The sequence below is a fragment of the Molothrus ater genome, chromosome 6 (genome assembly GCF_012460135.2).
Source record: "Molothrus ater isolate BHLD 08-10-18 breed brown headed cowbird chromosome 6, BPBGC_Mater_1.1, whole genome shotgun sequence".
Lineage (NCBI taxonomy): Eukaryota > Metazoa > Chordata > Aves > Passeriformes > Icteridae > Molothrus > Molothrus ater.
Window position 1 is genome coordinate 5,117,286 of NC_050483.2, and position 15,735 is coordinate 5,133,020.

The 15,735-nt window shown below is 37.7% G+C and overlaps 1 protein-coding gene across 1 annotated transcript in view; it reads right to left on the minus strand.

Moving 5' to 3' along the window:
• Window positions 1-15,735, minus strand: part of ELP4 (elongator acetyltransferase complex subunit 4) — a 143,016-nt gene that overhangs the window by 107,842 nt on the left and 19,439 nt on the right. Inside the window, exon 4 of the mRNA XM_036384998.1 lies at window positions 4,408-4,539. Within this exon, the coding sequence (XP_036240891.1) occupies window positions 4,408-4,539 (132 nt within the window). The remainder of the gene's footprint in view (window positions 1-4,407; window positions 4,540-15,735) is intronic.

The window sequence follows — 15,735 nt, forward strand, 5'->3', positions numbered from 1 at the left end:
CTGACAATTAAATGGATGCTACAGAAATATTTTCAGCTGACTTGGAAAATTTTTCTCTTTATTTATGATCAGTGAAAAAACCAACCATTGCATCTTCATATAAGTGATTTTAATAGAAAAATAAAAAATAGCTTAAAATTATTTTCAGTTCCTTGAAAATCAAATAAACAGTAGGCTGAGCATTACGTGCAATAACTATGATTTGCTATAATGAAGATACATTTTCTTCAGATCTTCAGTTCAGTATATGAAACACCATAAACCAAATTTAATGTATACCTGTGCAGGAATTACACATTTTGAACATGCTGTGCTATTAAATAGAAGAAATAAATGCATTTGTTTGGTCCATATTAATGGAATTCAGAACAGAACCTGCAACATTATTTGAATTATACATGTAAAGTTAACCCCCCCTGTCCTGGTTTAGGGACTCCCCCTCCAGACTGTTATACCATGAAATATTCAAGTAGATAGTACTTCACCAAAAATGTATTAAACTGTTAAGATTAGTTAGAATGATTTGATTTAGGGTAAATATTTTGAAATTATTTGACTAACAGGTGTTAGGTCTGGTCAGTTATCAGGGAATATCAACAGGAACAATAATGCAATACTTTTCCCAGAATAACCAATGAAACCCAAACTTTTAGTCAAAAGAAATAATTACTTAAAAAAAAAAATAAAACCCCATGGAATTGCTTATGAATATCTAGTCATTTGAGGCAACCAGTTTTACTAAAAATATATATATATACAGAAAAGCACATTCTCTAAATCAATGTACCAATTTATTTCTTGGTATCTGATTTTTAAAGCAGGCTGTTCCACAAGACACAACATTCCATCAAAATTTAAATGTTTTTCTTGTAAAATGTAACTTTATTCAAAACAAGGATTCTGAAAGCAATTTAAACAGGGGCTGTTCTTTGGCCTATAATCTATTCTTTATCCGGATTACAGATCAGAATGTTTTTACTGCAATCTCTGCCAGAGCTCATCTTTTTATTGTGTACTTCCAAGCCCCCTTAATGTTTTAGAAAGGCCTTGACTAACTGAACTTTGATCTGATGTCTTCATTGAGAAAAGCTCCAGGTCGCCCATTTCAGATGCAAATCCTTCCTGAGGCCCAATAGAGTTTAGTAAAGACAGCAAAAAAGAAGAAACAAGAAGTTTCCAGGATCCTCTTTGAGAATCCTGAGGCACATTGGTGTCCTTAATCCACCCCGCCGCAGGGATTAAGGTAGGTGATAACCTCTCCCGCTTCCAAAGAATGAGCACAGCGCCTACAAACTGGGTGGAGCCTGGGATTTGGCGCTAATAAAACCCCATAAAAGCAATAAAAGCTGGGTCCATGGCAGAGGGCCCTGAATAGGGCTCAGTGTCCTGCATTCCCAGGCTTAGCAGGGAGCTGCTGGGAAGCCTACCTGACCCAAGGAAGCGTGAATAATGGAGCGGGGCAGAGCGGCCGCGCGCGGCGCACACTCGCCAGCCCTCTCTGACACTGATACTTTGGGCTTGAAGTTTTTCTCTTCTGGTTCGGTGTGCGGCTTCTAGCTTTGTATTAAGCTAGTTCATAGTTTATATTAAGTGTTACTGGGATCTTTTTACAAGATGGTAAAGAAAAAAGAATCCTATTCCAGCTGGAGACTCAAGGACAATCTCTTCAAAATTCAGGCCCAAAGTTTAAACAAAGTGAGAAGAGGAGGGCGGGCAAGCAAGCAAGGAGGATGACACTTCATCATTTGAAGCTATTAATTGGACAATTAACTCCAATATGTAAATGGATTAAAGCTTATAAACATGTGAGATCTCATGACCAAGCCCTCTTTTGCTTCCATCTTGGAGCCATCTGGGCACTGCCAGGGTGTGGCCTTTGAAGGCACTGCAATAAATATGCACTTTATTCCTCTGAACTCCTTCTAGCCTCTGTTCCAGCTCCTCAAGAAGGCATCACCACATTCCTTAGCAGGCTAGAGGCTCAGGCCAGCTCTTTCCTGGATTCCTGGTTTGCACAAGGAGAAATACTCTAAATTGTCAGTGAGCAGAGCGTGCTTTTACGCTACCGTCTGCTGTTAATGTTTCTAATTGCAATCCTAATGTGCTAGAAATCTCAGATTTAGGATGAACCAAGGCAGAAAATTGATTTCATGCTGTGACAGTTTATATATTGCCCCAAGAACACAAGCAGTTCATTCAAAAAAAAAAAAAAAGAGAGAGAAAACCACACTGTCTTGCATTGCAAAAGAGGCTCTCCATATACTCAAAAGTTGAAATTAATTCACCTCTGATACAGATATAAGGAACAAACTAGCAAAAGCACATCAAGCATAAGAAGGTCTTTCACTCCAACAGATTTCTTATAAATCTATTTTTTTCTGATGCAAGGTATGTGCAATATGTAGAGAGAAACTGAGACAGCTGTGAAGAGCACTAATACAAATACCATGCCTAAGTACAAAAACCAGGTACCTGGATGGTCAAATAAACGCAAAGGGAACATCTGAACTACCAATCAAAAATCTATTATTACTCAGAAACAGTAAACAAATCAATCATCAAAAATACCACAAAGACATCTTTTACTCAGCATTCCTGCTCTGTATTTAGCCAGATAATGGGTAGAAAAGTTTCTGCTATCATGTTTAGTGTTCTAGCTAAAAGCAAAGCTAATTTTTCTCTTTCACAATTGAAACTATTTGACAGTAGTTTCTGAAAATGCACTGGCATATTAGTTCAATCAGTTTGGAAAATATGCCTTGAAATTTTATTCAACATGGGTTTTTTCCAGCAAAGGAACATTTGAAGGAGGAATCACAACCAAATTTGTTCATTAAATTATTGAACTAAATGTATTGTTATGGGCAAGGCAGTTCAGATTTTTCCTCAATGGAGTATAATCACCAATCCAATTAACATAAAACAGAGCCAAAATTTTATGATAACTGCAATACAAAATATTGAAAAATATAAATTTGAACCAATTTTTCACCAATTAAAATGTCCTGAGGAAGTTTAAATATAGATTGTTTAAGATTGATACTTTTATTTGTGTGTATTAATTTTTGCATAAATTTAACATACACAAAAATATTGAGAGAATATTTTTCTACTGAGAATGATCAAGGTCCAATTCAAAAAGCAACAATAACAAGGCAAACTCCCCCAGAAAGACTGACTATCTTATTCTATCTTGCATAATCAATTTTCAGTAATCAAGGGTACATACATCATGCATTTTCAACAAATACTACATTAGTGGAAGAAGTGGTTACTGCAATGAAGCTAAAGATGAGTGGACACCCAACTGAATTTTTGAAATAATTTTTCTATTTTGTTGGAATATCAGACCACAATTTGTTCACAACATGCAAATGTTTTCATATCAATGTACAAGGAACTCCGATAGATTTTAAAACAGACAAATTATTTTGGGGATGGTTCAGAGTGGCACAGCAAGCTTCACAATAATAAAATTGATGAGATTATATGATTACCCTGGAGGCTGTTTGATTTGGCATGTCACCATATATAAGTCTTTTCTGACACAACTGTATAGCCATGTCTGTGCAATTTCACAGAAAACCAAACATGCCAAGCCTTGTAAGATCATTTTGTCACATTCCAATTATGTTTTTAAGAATACAACTGAACTTACTAGGCAGGTATGACTACATCTAAACCAGAATTTATAAATATAGACTAAAATATACAGACAAAACCAGGATTTGATTCTGGACAGCCAGAAATGCTGTAATTTGGTTAAAGACTGATTGTGCCGCTGGATTAAATAAGAAAGCCACCAGCCATGGGAGATTGATTATCCACAAAACACCAACAACTGTAAACTCTGAAAGACTGATCACTGAGCTTGCTCCTTACATTGTCCCTGCCCAGTGCTTAGCTCCCAGTGACAGTGAGGCTGAGAGAATCTCAAGTGCTTGCTTTAGTTGTTATGCACATGGATAAGCAGGTCAACAGCTTGCTTCCACACAGTGCTTCCACTGCAGACACCCACTAAGTCCTGTTGATTAAACCCACTTAAGTCATCTGTGTGCAACTAAAGTTGGGCCAAGTTTGGAAGCAAGCACATCATCCAAACTTTTATAAAAAGCTGTCTCAATTTGATAATGCTCATTGAAAACTCCCATGGAACTTAAATGTTTTTTTTACTTTTAAATTACTATTGTCTGTAGTGAGTTTTAGAGTACCTGCAAACTCTCAAATTCCCTTTCTTTTTGCATCATTAGTAATTAAAATATTCACTGGTGTATAATAGCTTTTCCTCAAGAGGCAATCTTGTAACACTGCCCATTAGCAGTTCTGTTGTCTAGGTTCTACTGAAAAGCATTTGCTTTTCAAATTCATTTTGAGTGCAAAAGGAAGGTAGCAGGAAATAGCCATTACCTCCATTTTTGGCAAATTTTGGTAGCGCCAGGCTATTTTCATAGAATCCTGAAAATCCTCAGACTTCACAGCTGCTGCTTCATCTCCCAATTCCTTCCTGTAGGAATCATCAAGCAAAGGGGCTGGAAGCTCCTACAAGTAGAGAACAAAAAAATGTCAGCTATCTACAGGAGAAATAGCAGTTCAGGTTTTTATCCACATCCCCCTCCAGCTAGATAACACAGTGATCTGGGTATAATGGGCAGCTGCAAAATCTGTAAAAGATTAATAGAACTCTCTGAAGGACTGGCTCCTACTAATACTGAGCTGGAAAAATCCCCATGTAATTATTACTGGAAAAATGAATTATAGAAGTAAAAAAGAATGCAGAATGGAAATACCACATTTGGTGCTCTGCTTCATCTTGAGTATTCCCATTCCCATTGAGCAGCACCCATATTCTTTTTTTGTAATATTTCTTTAGAGGCTGATCTCCTAAACCACTCCATTTCTGACAAGTTCCCCGCATATTTAAGCCTATTTCAGCCTTTTCCCATAGCAAATTTAAGCCTATTTTAACATAAGAACTTTGTTAGCTGCTGTAAATCTTTCAGAAGTATCCAAGAGACCACAACAGCCTACAGACACCAGCTGAAAGCCACTGCAACAGGATGGTTTGAATTTTCTCTTCTGCTAACCATTAGGTATGATATCTACTCATGCTGGATATCTCATGAACACAAACACAGGAAAGGAAGGGGACAACATTCAATTCTGGATTTTTTCAAAAGTTTCTAATGTACTTTCTGCCTTTGCTGCCCTGCTGAAAAAGTAAACAACACATGCTAAATACAGAACTCATGCAATGGGCTTCTACACCTACTGGAAAAACAAAGCACAATGAAGTTTTCTGCCCCAGCTTTACACCCATCCCTGTAAGCTGGAGGGCACAGAATCACTGCTTAAAACAGAACAAGGCTTAGCTGAAAACTCTGCTTTCCTTGAGCAAAGACTCCTGAGGAAGAACATGTGACATGCCTCAAGGGTTAAAGCCACACAGAGCTAGCCAGTAGCTCTGGATTGTGTGTGGAGACTCCCAAAAAGCAAATCTGAAACCTTTAGAAGAATCTGGGTTGAAGGGTGGGACACACATCAAATGCTGCACACAGGCAGGGCTTATGGTGACCATAAATACCCAGGGGACACTCATGGCTTTGTGTGGGTACACATGGTACAAACTCAGAAAGGAGACAATGAAACTTTTAACACATCCACTTGGGGTTTAGTGTTACACTTATTTACCATTAATAAAATTAATATTAAGATCTAATAATAAATTATTAATTACAATCATCTGTAATGGTAATTTAATAATGAATTTAATATGCATTAATTTTATCAAGAATATACTTATATATATGTATTTCATTTACATTAATTTTACTATTATTTAGTATTCATTTATATTTATTAATATTTAAAGATTAATATCATAATATGTTAATAAATAAATTATTGTAGTTATTCTTTTTATATAATATAGTATTGTTATATTTATTATAAACATTATTATAACTAATATTAATAGTAATAAAAATATTAATAGCTAATAATTATCATAATTAAAAACTATTACTGTGCATATTTCTATACATAACCTTACTAATAATACATGCCACTTTTTTCTTTCGTATAAATTAACATAGCATCTATAATTATGGAAAAAAAAAGATTTCAGATAATGGCTTCTGTCTCTTGCTGGGGTTGGTCACTACACTTTGTGAGGCACCAGGCAATGGAAGTTATGAAAACTTTCATAAACTGTATAACTTAATAAAGTTTCAGAAATAGAACAGCTGTATCTATGTGTTTCAGCAGCTCAGCAAAAGACACAAAACACCTTTGAACAAGCTATTTTATTTCTTTTGCTTTTACAAACGAAGTGCAAAAGCCTGGTAATGACTATTCATGAGAGCAATTATGTACAGAGTTACATTTTCACATTTATCACAGCTTGTTTAAAAAATATACTTGCATACAATAAACTCATTACTGTCGTAGTAAAAATTAAGCTTTCTGGGTAGGAAAGCTACACAAAGATGAAAATTTTGATTTACTATTTACAGTTTTCATTAAGTTTACAGATTTATAATAGCTGTTTCAATTAAAAAAACCCCAAATTTTAGTAAGAGTTCCATTACATTTACCCAGCAAGAAAGCAGGCAAGCTTTCAAATCAAAGAATTCAGACAGATGGGACAAAATGAAACCAGAACATTGTACTGAAAGGTTCTGAGGAAGTCTAAGTACAAACTAGAGCTGACAAGGACCCCGATGCATTTCACATACATGCACATACAAACCACTTACATTTACTTCTAAGAACATTATATGAAGTATTAAAAAAAAAAAGTTACTTTGAATTGTTAATTTTATAACTCAGCTATCCTCAATAGAGTTAATCAATCTTATTTTCCAATTGAGATGTTACTTTGAAAACACATACTGAACAGTTCAACTATTGTGCAGATTTAATTTCCTCATACAATTATTCATAGATTTCAACATATTTAATAATAATTAATAAATAGATTTTTCATAGATTTAAACTTCCTATCATAAAACAGTCTTTCTTTTTCAGTGAAGAGCTGCTGATACTTGATCATCTCAAAATACTCCTCATTTAGCAGTAATTTAAAAAAAACCCAAACCAAGTTTCATTTATAAAAGTAAAGTCTGTGAGGAAGTAATTTGGAGGCTCAAGCAACATTTCCTGATCAACTTGTTGCCAGGTAATTTTTGGTAGTGGTGGGTAATCTCTGTTTTTTTTCTGAACACAAGTGCCTGCAGAGATCATGAAATTTTGCTTAAACATTTCATCCAACTCCCTGAGCCTGCCCCTGGTTCAGACACCACCACCGGGCAGCTTCCACATCACTGCAAAGCCAAAAGGCAGGAAACGGCAAATTGTACCATTCTCCTTCCTCCAGGGAAAGAGGAAAACAGCAGCAATATTTCTTATAGCTATTTAATATTTTTCTCCCCTAGAATCACCACAAATAGCTATAATTTGTGCTGCTGGTTCATTGTTGGTATGTAGTAATTGAGAAAGTCAAATTTGAGACAGGGACATTAACTCCAAAAATTTGTCTATTTTACACATAAAACCTATTTCATGCTGAATAAAGAACAGAGGTCAAGACAATAAAGGTGAGAAGTTCTCCAAGCTGCTTAAATAATGTCTTGCAACACTGAGAAAAAAGTTCCTGCCTTCCAGTGAGAGAACAAAACCTCCTTCCATGGCCCTGGGTGGCAGGGAGACACCACAAATCCCAGCTGCTGACACCCAAAAAACTCAGTCCAAAACAGAGGCACACACATCATCACTGCAACATAATTTGGCACTGTGGTGTGTCCTAACTGCTGCTAAAAATGAAGCAGATTAAGAGATCAAGGAAAAAATGGTTTCATCTGAAGCTGATAAAAGATTTTGGCTGCCAGAGATGAAAATCCATCAAAGTATCCACCTGAAACAGCCTTTTTTTTGGCCAATATAGCTTGCTTTTAATTTCTAACACAAGAAAGAGTTTTTATTTTGACATAATAAAAAAACTTCTGACAATAGAAGAGCACATGCATCAGCTCAAATCTGGTTTATTCTGTCTTGTCCCTTGGAAGGAAAAGGAGAAAAGATCAGGAGCACTCCAAGAACTCTCTCAGACCAAAACCAACTCCAAGCTGCTTTTTAAATGCCTTTACCTAATAACTACCATGCTCACCTGAAGAATATTCCTTAGATGTGCCAGGTTCTTGTACCTGTGCAAGGGACACTGAGATTTAAGACATTTCTGGGCCTCCCACATCTCACAGCCATGCAATTTTCTATGCTAACATCTGTTCTAAAGCAAAGATATCCTGAATTATACTCTTGGATGTGGGGGTTGTGAATTACATGGCCTCTGAGGAGGCTCTGTACATAATAAGCTGCAGTCTGGAGAAGGTGCTCTGCCTTTGGATAATTTGAAGACCAGTTTTATTAACTTGGTTAAACACATTCCAAGATATACTTGGAATGAGCACAAAGAAGGGGAAAAAATCCAATCCTATTCAAGGTCAGTTCGTCTGTTATTTCATCATATTCTATATAAAGAATAATAAGCAGAGCTAATAAAGAACGTTTACCTCCAGATTTACATCCTAATTTTATCACTGTGGATAAAGCAACCAGTTTCAGATACTCTCAACTCCTTTTACACCAAGCTGGAAGAGAAAGGAGAGGCAGAACACGCAGGAGCTGTTTGAACGTATGTCTGTGTTCACTAGAAGCCAACATGCCTTCACCAGCCTGCTTGAAGACTCAAAAAAATACCTAGATGGTCACTGTTTTTCCTTAGGATGTACTGGTTCATGTAGCTCAGGCCTTAATTTAAAACTTTAGTTAGTTTACTACTTTTCTAGAATAGTCTTCCTTTAGTTTACTTCGGAACAGAGCCCATAAAGTTTACAGAGTTCTAGTTAAAGAAGTTTTTTTTTTTTAATTTTATTTCTTTACATTGTCAATAAAAAGAAAAAGTTATAAAAAAGGAAAATATTCTGATTTTTATTCTAATTCATATTACTCTTTGTTATTAATAATTTTTTTCTTTCTATCCTTTTAAAATTTTAAACCTACTTGACCTTTCTCCTAATCCTACCTCTCAACAAAAAGTAAGTACACTAATAATTAATCAACACCTAACCCACCACACTTCTTGATAAAATTAGGCAAAAAAAATCTCAACATTAACAAAATCTCAAATTAACAAACCCAAACCACTACAATGGGCAATACTGAAAATACTGGATGATCCACAAATATTCTTCACAAATAACTAGAATTGGAATGAAAGGCTTTCCCCTCTTCTGACCCTGGTAATTAAAGACAATTCTTTCTCTCAAGAAAGGAACTGTTTCCAAACCTGACCATGCCTGAGTGACACAGAGCACCTCAGTGTGAGAGCTGGCAGTCCAACTCTCATTATACATTCTCAAAAATATACCTGCCATTAGCTTCAAAAATAAAGGCTCAATGTAGCCTCAAAAATAAAGGCTGGATGGTTGGGTCTGTACTTCACAACTCCTCAGCACCATGAAAGGCTTCATTACTGTCCAAGAATGACATAATTTAGGATTTAAGAGATTTATGTTCCTTGAATCAAAACCAGAATTTTAGAAGAAGGCAGTATTAGCAAAATATGTAGAATTTATCTACAAAATTTTAGGCAGAATCTAGAAATCAAAGTGTTATTTAAACAATGGACCAAGAAAAGGAGAGTTGGGCTATCAGCCCATCATCTCTCTGTTTAATCTATTTTTGCTGAAAAATATCTCAGCTCCCACAACACAGAGCTTTGAAAAGCTTTGGGACTGGCAATTTTGCGGCATCAGCGTGTCTGTCAACTTCTGAGAACTGTTACATTCTCCCAGGCTAAAAAAAGACAAATATTTCATAAGGTACATAAAAAAAAAACACCCAAAAAACAAAGCATGTAGCAGCGCATTAGTTAAAATAAAAATAAAAAAACCCCCAAAAACATACAGCATTTCTTGGGGTCAACTAAAATACAAATCTTTGCTATGCAGCACAAAAACACAAAAAGGCAGACAAGTGCTAAAGTTATTAAGGGCAGTTGGGCTGGAGAGAAGGAAGCTTGTTGCTGTTTTAAAATGAAAAAAAATAAAATTTGGGAGGAAAAGCCAGTGTTCTGGAGTGGTCACAGTAAATGACAAAGCAATTAAAATAATTTTGTTTCCTGCAAACCAAGCTATGAAGGTTTTACTGCAAAGAGGGGACAATTTATTTCAGTAATAAAGCTTTTATCTTTGCAATAAACTGTGGATGAGCTGTACCTGCTGCAGTCCAGCTCCTTCTGGCTTTGCTGCCCCAGTACTGAGCCTGCCTTGTTTTGGCAGATGCACGAAGCAAAATCAGATTCTAACAGTTTGACCTCTCTCACTTCTTGTGTTCTCTGGGGGATAATAAAATCCAAGATACAATCCCACAGCAGTTAATGAAGCTTAACCTCACACCCTCTTAATTACCAATGCATTACACCAACTATAGGCATCATACTCCTCTCTAAGCTATTTTACAATTCTAAAGAAGTACTACTGTGCTATTATTTAGCAACATAATCCAAGCTGTATGTGAAATCCCTCTTATATAAAATCCTTTGATCCTTATGGGTTTCAATAACTGTATAACTCAAAGGACTTAAGAATTTAAAACATTATCTATTTATGTATCAATAAATATATTTTTCACACTGATTTATGCAACTATTCTGAAGTGCAGTTGTTATCACAAGTATGATAAAAACACAAAATAAAACAATACTAAAGGGATAAGACTAAAATAAAAATAATAAAGATACTAAAATTCACATGAATTTAAGGCTCTTTTTCAACATGCTAATTTTTAGTATTTAAAGGACACCAGATGGTAAGTCAGGAAGGGTAAATATTTCCTTTTCAACAATGCAGTATATAAATATCAGTTTAAAGGGCCCTACTCCCAAAAGGGGGGGAGGATTCTATTTGGATTGTGAATACAAGGTGCATTGTTAAAGAATATAAATGAATGGATGGCAATTTTTCTTCTTTCAGCAGCCCTTACACAATAACTTATTTCCATCTCCAGGTAAGGATGGTCTACAGAAATTGCCCCTTGACATTCAGAAAGACCTAACGTGCACCAGCTCAGGGCAAACAAGAATGGTGTGAAGAGAAACAGGAAGCAATATTGCTCTGTTTTGGGAAATAAGAGCCAGCTGCAAGTACCCTAAGTAGTCTATTTTTAAGCCATAAGAATACAGTTTATACTCCAGATACACAGAATTAAACCCCACTCTAAAGTCACAGAACTCCTTTGCTGTAACTCTCTGCACTGTGGCTGCATTTCATAACAAACCCAAGAATACCTATCAGACAATCAGATGAATTATATTTCAATTTAATATTTTTCTGAATCAGTTAATGAATGCTTAAGTATGTGACAAATAAAAATAGCAGAGAATGAGAAAGTAAAATTGTGTGAAGGAAATGAGTGTCCTTTGTCCCAAACTCTGTAAACCCTGCTGCAGTGCACAATGCACAGGCCTGAGCCTAAACAGAGTTACTGATAACAGCATTATTCCTGAAACTCTTCAGAGATGAGCACTGGAAGCAACAGCTTATTAACTACAAAGTTACCAACTAGATTTGTTAAACAGGTATTTGTGGACATGGAAACCCAAACATTTAGATTTTACCACTTTGATGATACATTTTTGTCATGGTTTGATGCTGGCACAATGCCAGTGCCTCCATGAAAATATATTCTCCCTAGTGTCTGCTATGAGACATAACCAGAAATAGAGCAAAGAAAAAAAAATTATTAACCTACAACTATATGTAAAAAGTAACACAAACATAACACAGAATGAAAACCTTCCAAAACAATCCTCTTCCTCCTCCCCACCAAGTTCCACCACCACACAAAATAGAGCCTTAGATTCTCACTCTGGTTACCACCCCTCAGATAAACAACTCTCAGTTAAAGGCCAAGTAAGTGCCACAGCTGAGAGAGCCACAATCCACAGTGTCCCCACAGAATTCCAGAAGGCCTCAGCCCATACAGCCACACCTCACCTCCTCGGGAAGCTCCAAGTGGCTGCTTTCTTTGTCCCTCAGCCCAGCCTTTCATCCCCTCCTGTTGATGCCCTGCACCTGTGTGCCCTCTGTGTGATTGCTCAGCACCCCTGGGCACTCCATGGCTGTTACTTTTAATATTATTCACCTGCTTTTCACAGCTGCAGCCAATTTGGGATCAGCCACAGCCCCACTCCAGTCACCACAAACTCTGTGCCCACAGTTTCCATCTCAAGAACTCCTGAGCAATAAAACCTGACCCAGAGGAGGTGAAGTGACTTGGTTTTCATGGCAGGATTACACAAACTACAGGAGGGCAGAACCACTCTGTCCACTCCAGTCCTTCAGACCTTGAGATGCTGGCTCCAGGAAAGGGAATTCCAGGGGAATCTTGCCATTGCTGCCCTGTTGATGCCCTGCCCCTGTGTGCCCTCTGCTCCCTGTGTGATTGCTCAGCACCCCTGGGCACTCCATGGCTCCTCACCTTCAATAGCATTCACCTGTCCTGCACAGCTGCACCAATCTGGGATCAGCCACAGCCCCGCTCCAATCACCACACAGCCTGTGCCTACAAGTGAGATGGGTGTTTAAAAAACCTCCAAGTTCAGAACTTAAGTTCTGAACAGTAAGATGATGAAAGAAAATTTCCTTGATGAACAGACAAGGATTAGCAGATGAGAAATCAAAAATTTGAGCCATTCTATTCCTCTGGTTCTAGAAAAACTTTTTATTGGATTGATCTGAACTTTTGACAACGACAAAGCTTTTTGCTCAGTTTCCAGCAAAGGTACTGTTTTAAAAGATTTAATTCTTTTTAAACAGAAGAAATTTTTTTCAAGTGTATCTTTCACACCTCTACAACTTCTACATCAAGCATAATGGAGAAAGTTGTACATTACAATATAATGAAATATTTTAGCAATAAAAAATGTAAAACAGATTCACCCAACAGGCAAGTAAGAAAAGTAAACAGATGAGCAAGAACTACACAAAATAGAAATTAAATTTTTCAACTCATCTGCCAGGCTCAGCCTCAACCCTCATCTTTGTGCTACCACAAGACTTCAGGTAGTAACAAAGTTCCTTTCTGCTCTAACTGTAATTTGATTTCTGTGTATTAAGTGACACTATTTAACAGCATGCAGCAGCTGAATCACTGCAGCAAGTTCCTGCATTTTGAAAATATATTCAGAAAAAAAGACTAGGAATGTAGCCCTATTTGCACAGATATTTTTACCTTTTGAGGTATTATGCTTTTAATTTGTGAGCATCTAAAACTGAAAAAACACCTTTAGCATTGATACATAGCTTCTCTCCCAATACCAGATGGCAAAGAGACAGCAAATAATTAGAATTACTCTCTGAAAACAGACAGCCCTGGCCATCAGCCTGATGATTTCTTCCAGGTTTGCATTTTTTCTTTTGCTAAAACAATGGTTTAAGATCATATCCATGAGGGAAAATCCTAAGCATCGTGCTGAAGGTACTTTGCTGAAGTGAGAAAAGTCCATGCAGACAGCTATGTTTTCTTTCAAGGCATTGCTTGCACACACCATAATACAGCAGCCCTGTGGTTTTTATTGTTGTTGTTTTTAAACTAATAATAATAATAATAATAAATAAGTAAATAATAAAATGAAATGGAAATAATGAAAGTTCATTTTGCTAGGTTCTTCCTGCATTCACTTTTTCAGCAGGAAAAGAGTAAATGAGTACTTTCTGTTCTTCAGGCCTGCCCTGTTTGTTGAAGGTAGAACTTTTTTAGTCTTCTCCAAATCACACACTTAAGCAAATATAAAATTAAAATATGATATTTAAAAAGTATATAAAAGATAAAAAATATAATTAAAATATACTTTAACTTTTGCTTTAGATATCTTTTCAGCTTAGGAACTTTCAAAAATAGTGCTCCTGGAGGGGTCTTTTTATGTTTTCCCTATTTTTTTTTCTCAATAGCCATTACAGCTGTCCACACACCCCTCTCAGCTTCAGCACCATGAGAAACTGCATCTTCCCCTTCCACTGTGACACCCTTTATCCTCTCCTCTTGGAAGAGAACCTCCAAAAGGCAATCTCAGCTGAGTGCAGAAGTATCCTGCAATAAAATTCCCACTTGAAAACAGACATTCCATTGAAAGGCAATAATCAAAGTTTTCCACGAGAGATGAGCAGACAGTTCTAGAAAGCAGTTCTGGAGCTCCCATTCTCCCACCTCAGGCTTGCAGGTACCACGTGGGAAGGTCACTGACCCAGCACTGGCCAGGGTGCCACAGGTTAAATGTAGTGCTCCAGGGGATGCTGGTTTGTCTTCCAGAACAATAATGAGTGGTAAGTCTTCCTTACAAGACAGATCATAGAATCACAGAAGGTTTTGTGTTGGAAGGGACCTCAAAGATCCTCTCATTCCAACCCCCTGCCATGGACAGGGGCACCTTCCACTAGCAGGTCCCTCAGAGCCTCATCCAGGCTGCCAGGGATGGGGCAGCCACCAGGTCCTTCTCTGGGCAACCTGTGCCAGGGCCTCAGCACCTTCACAGAGAAGAATTTCTTCCCAATATCCAATTTAAGTCTGCCCTCTGTCAACCTAAAGTCATTTCCCCTTGCTCTGTCACTACACTGCCCTTCTTAAAAGTCCCTCTCCAGCTCTCTCCTAACTGGAAAGCTGCTGGAAGGTTCCCCAGAGCCTTCTCCTCTCCAGGCTCCACAACCCCAGTTCTCAGCCCAGTTCTCAGTGCTCCAGCCCCCTGAGCCCCTCATGGCCTCCCCTGCACTCAGTGCAGCAGCTCTGTGCCCTTTTACTGCTGGGGAGCCCAGGGCTGGATGCAGAGCTCCAGCTGGGATCTCCAGAGCAGAGCAGAGGGGCAGGATCCCCTCCCTGCCCTGCTGGGCACATTTGGCTCTCTGGGCTGTCAGTGCTCACTGCCAGGTCCTGCTGAGCTTCCAACACCCCCATCCCTTCTCCTCAGGGCTGTTCTCCATCCATCCTCAGCCCAGGCTGTGTTTGTGCTGGGATTGCCCCAGCCCAGGTGCAGGACCTTGCTCTTGGCCCTGCTGAACCCCATGAGGTTCTCCTGAGCCTCTCCAGGCTGTCAGTGTCCCTCTGGATGGATCCCTGCCCTCCAGGGGCTGCACACACAGCGTGGTGCTGGCAGCTTGGTGTCCTCCATCCAACTTTGCACAGGCTCCACAGCAAAAGCAACCTAACAGAGCAATCTTTATTGTCAAGGTAAGCTATAAATAACCCATCTTTTCTCATTAAAACTTGTGAGAATCAGTTCTACCCCCCAACCTAAATAAAAAAATCAGGAATAAAGGTAAAGACATTATTTTACAGGCAGTTTAGGCAGTTGTAGAATTTTAATGCCAAACCTGAAGTAATTTTACTATTAAATAAATTTTCCATTTACCAATGCAAGCAGTTTTATTTTATGATCAGTCATAGAAGTTACCATATAATTTCTTATGTTATATACATTCCCAGTGCTTATGCCCTTAGAGTAAAAAGTTGCCTTTTTTTTGAAGCCTGTATGAACAGAAATGCTCTCCAATGTTTAAAATACTTTCTAAAAACCAGCATGTATACAGTTCTGTAGGTTTTACCAGAGGTGTATAATTTTTCAGCATTACGTCTTAATGCCAGTTTCCTGAAGGAGCTTTGACTACAAAAGGCATGAATATATTT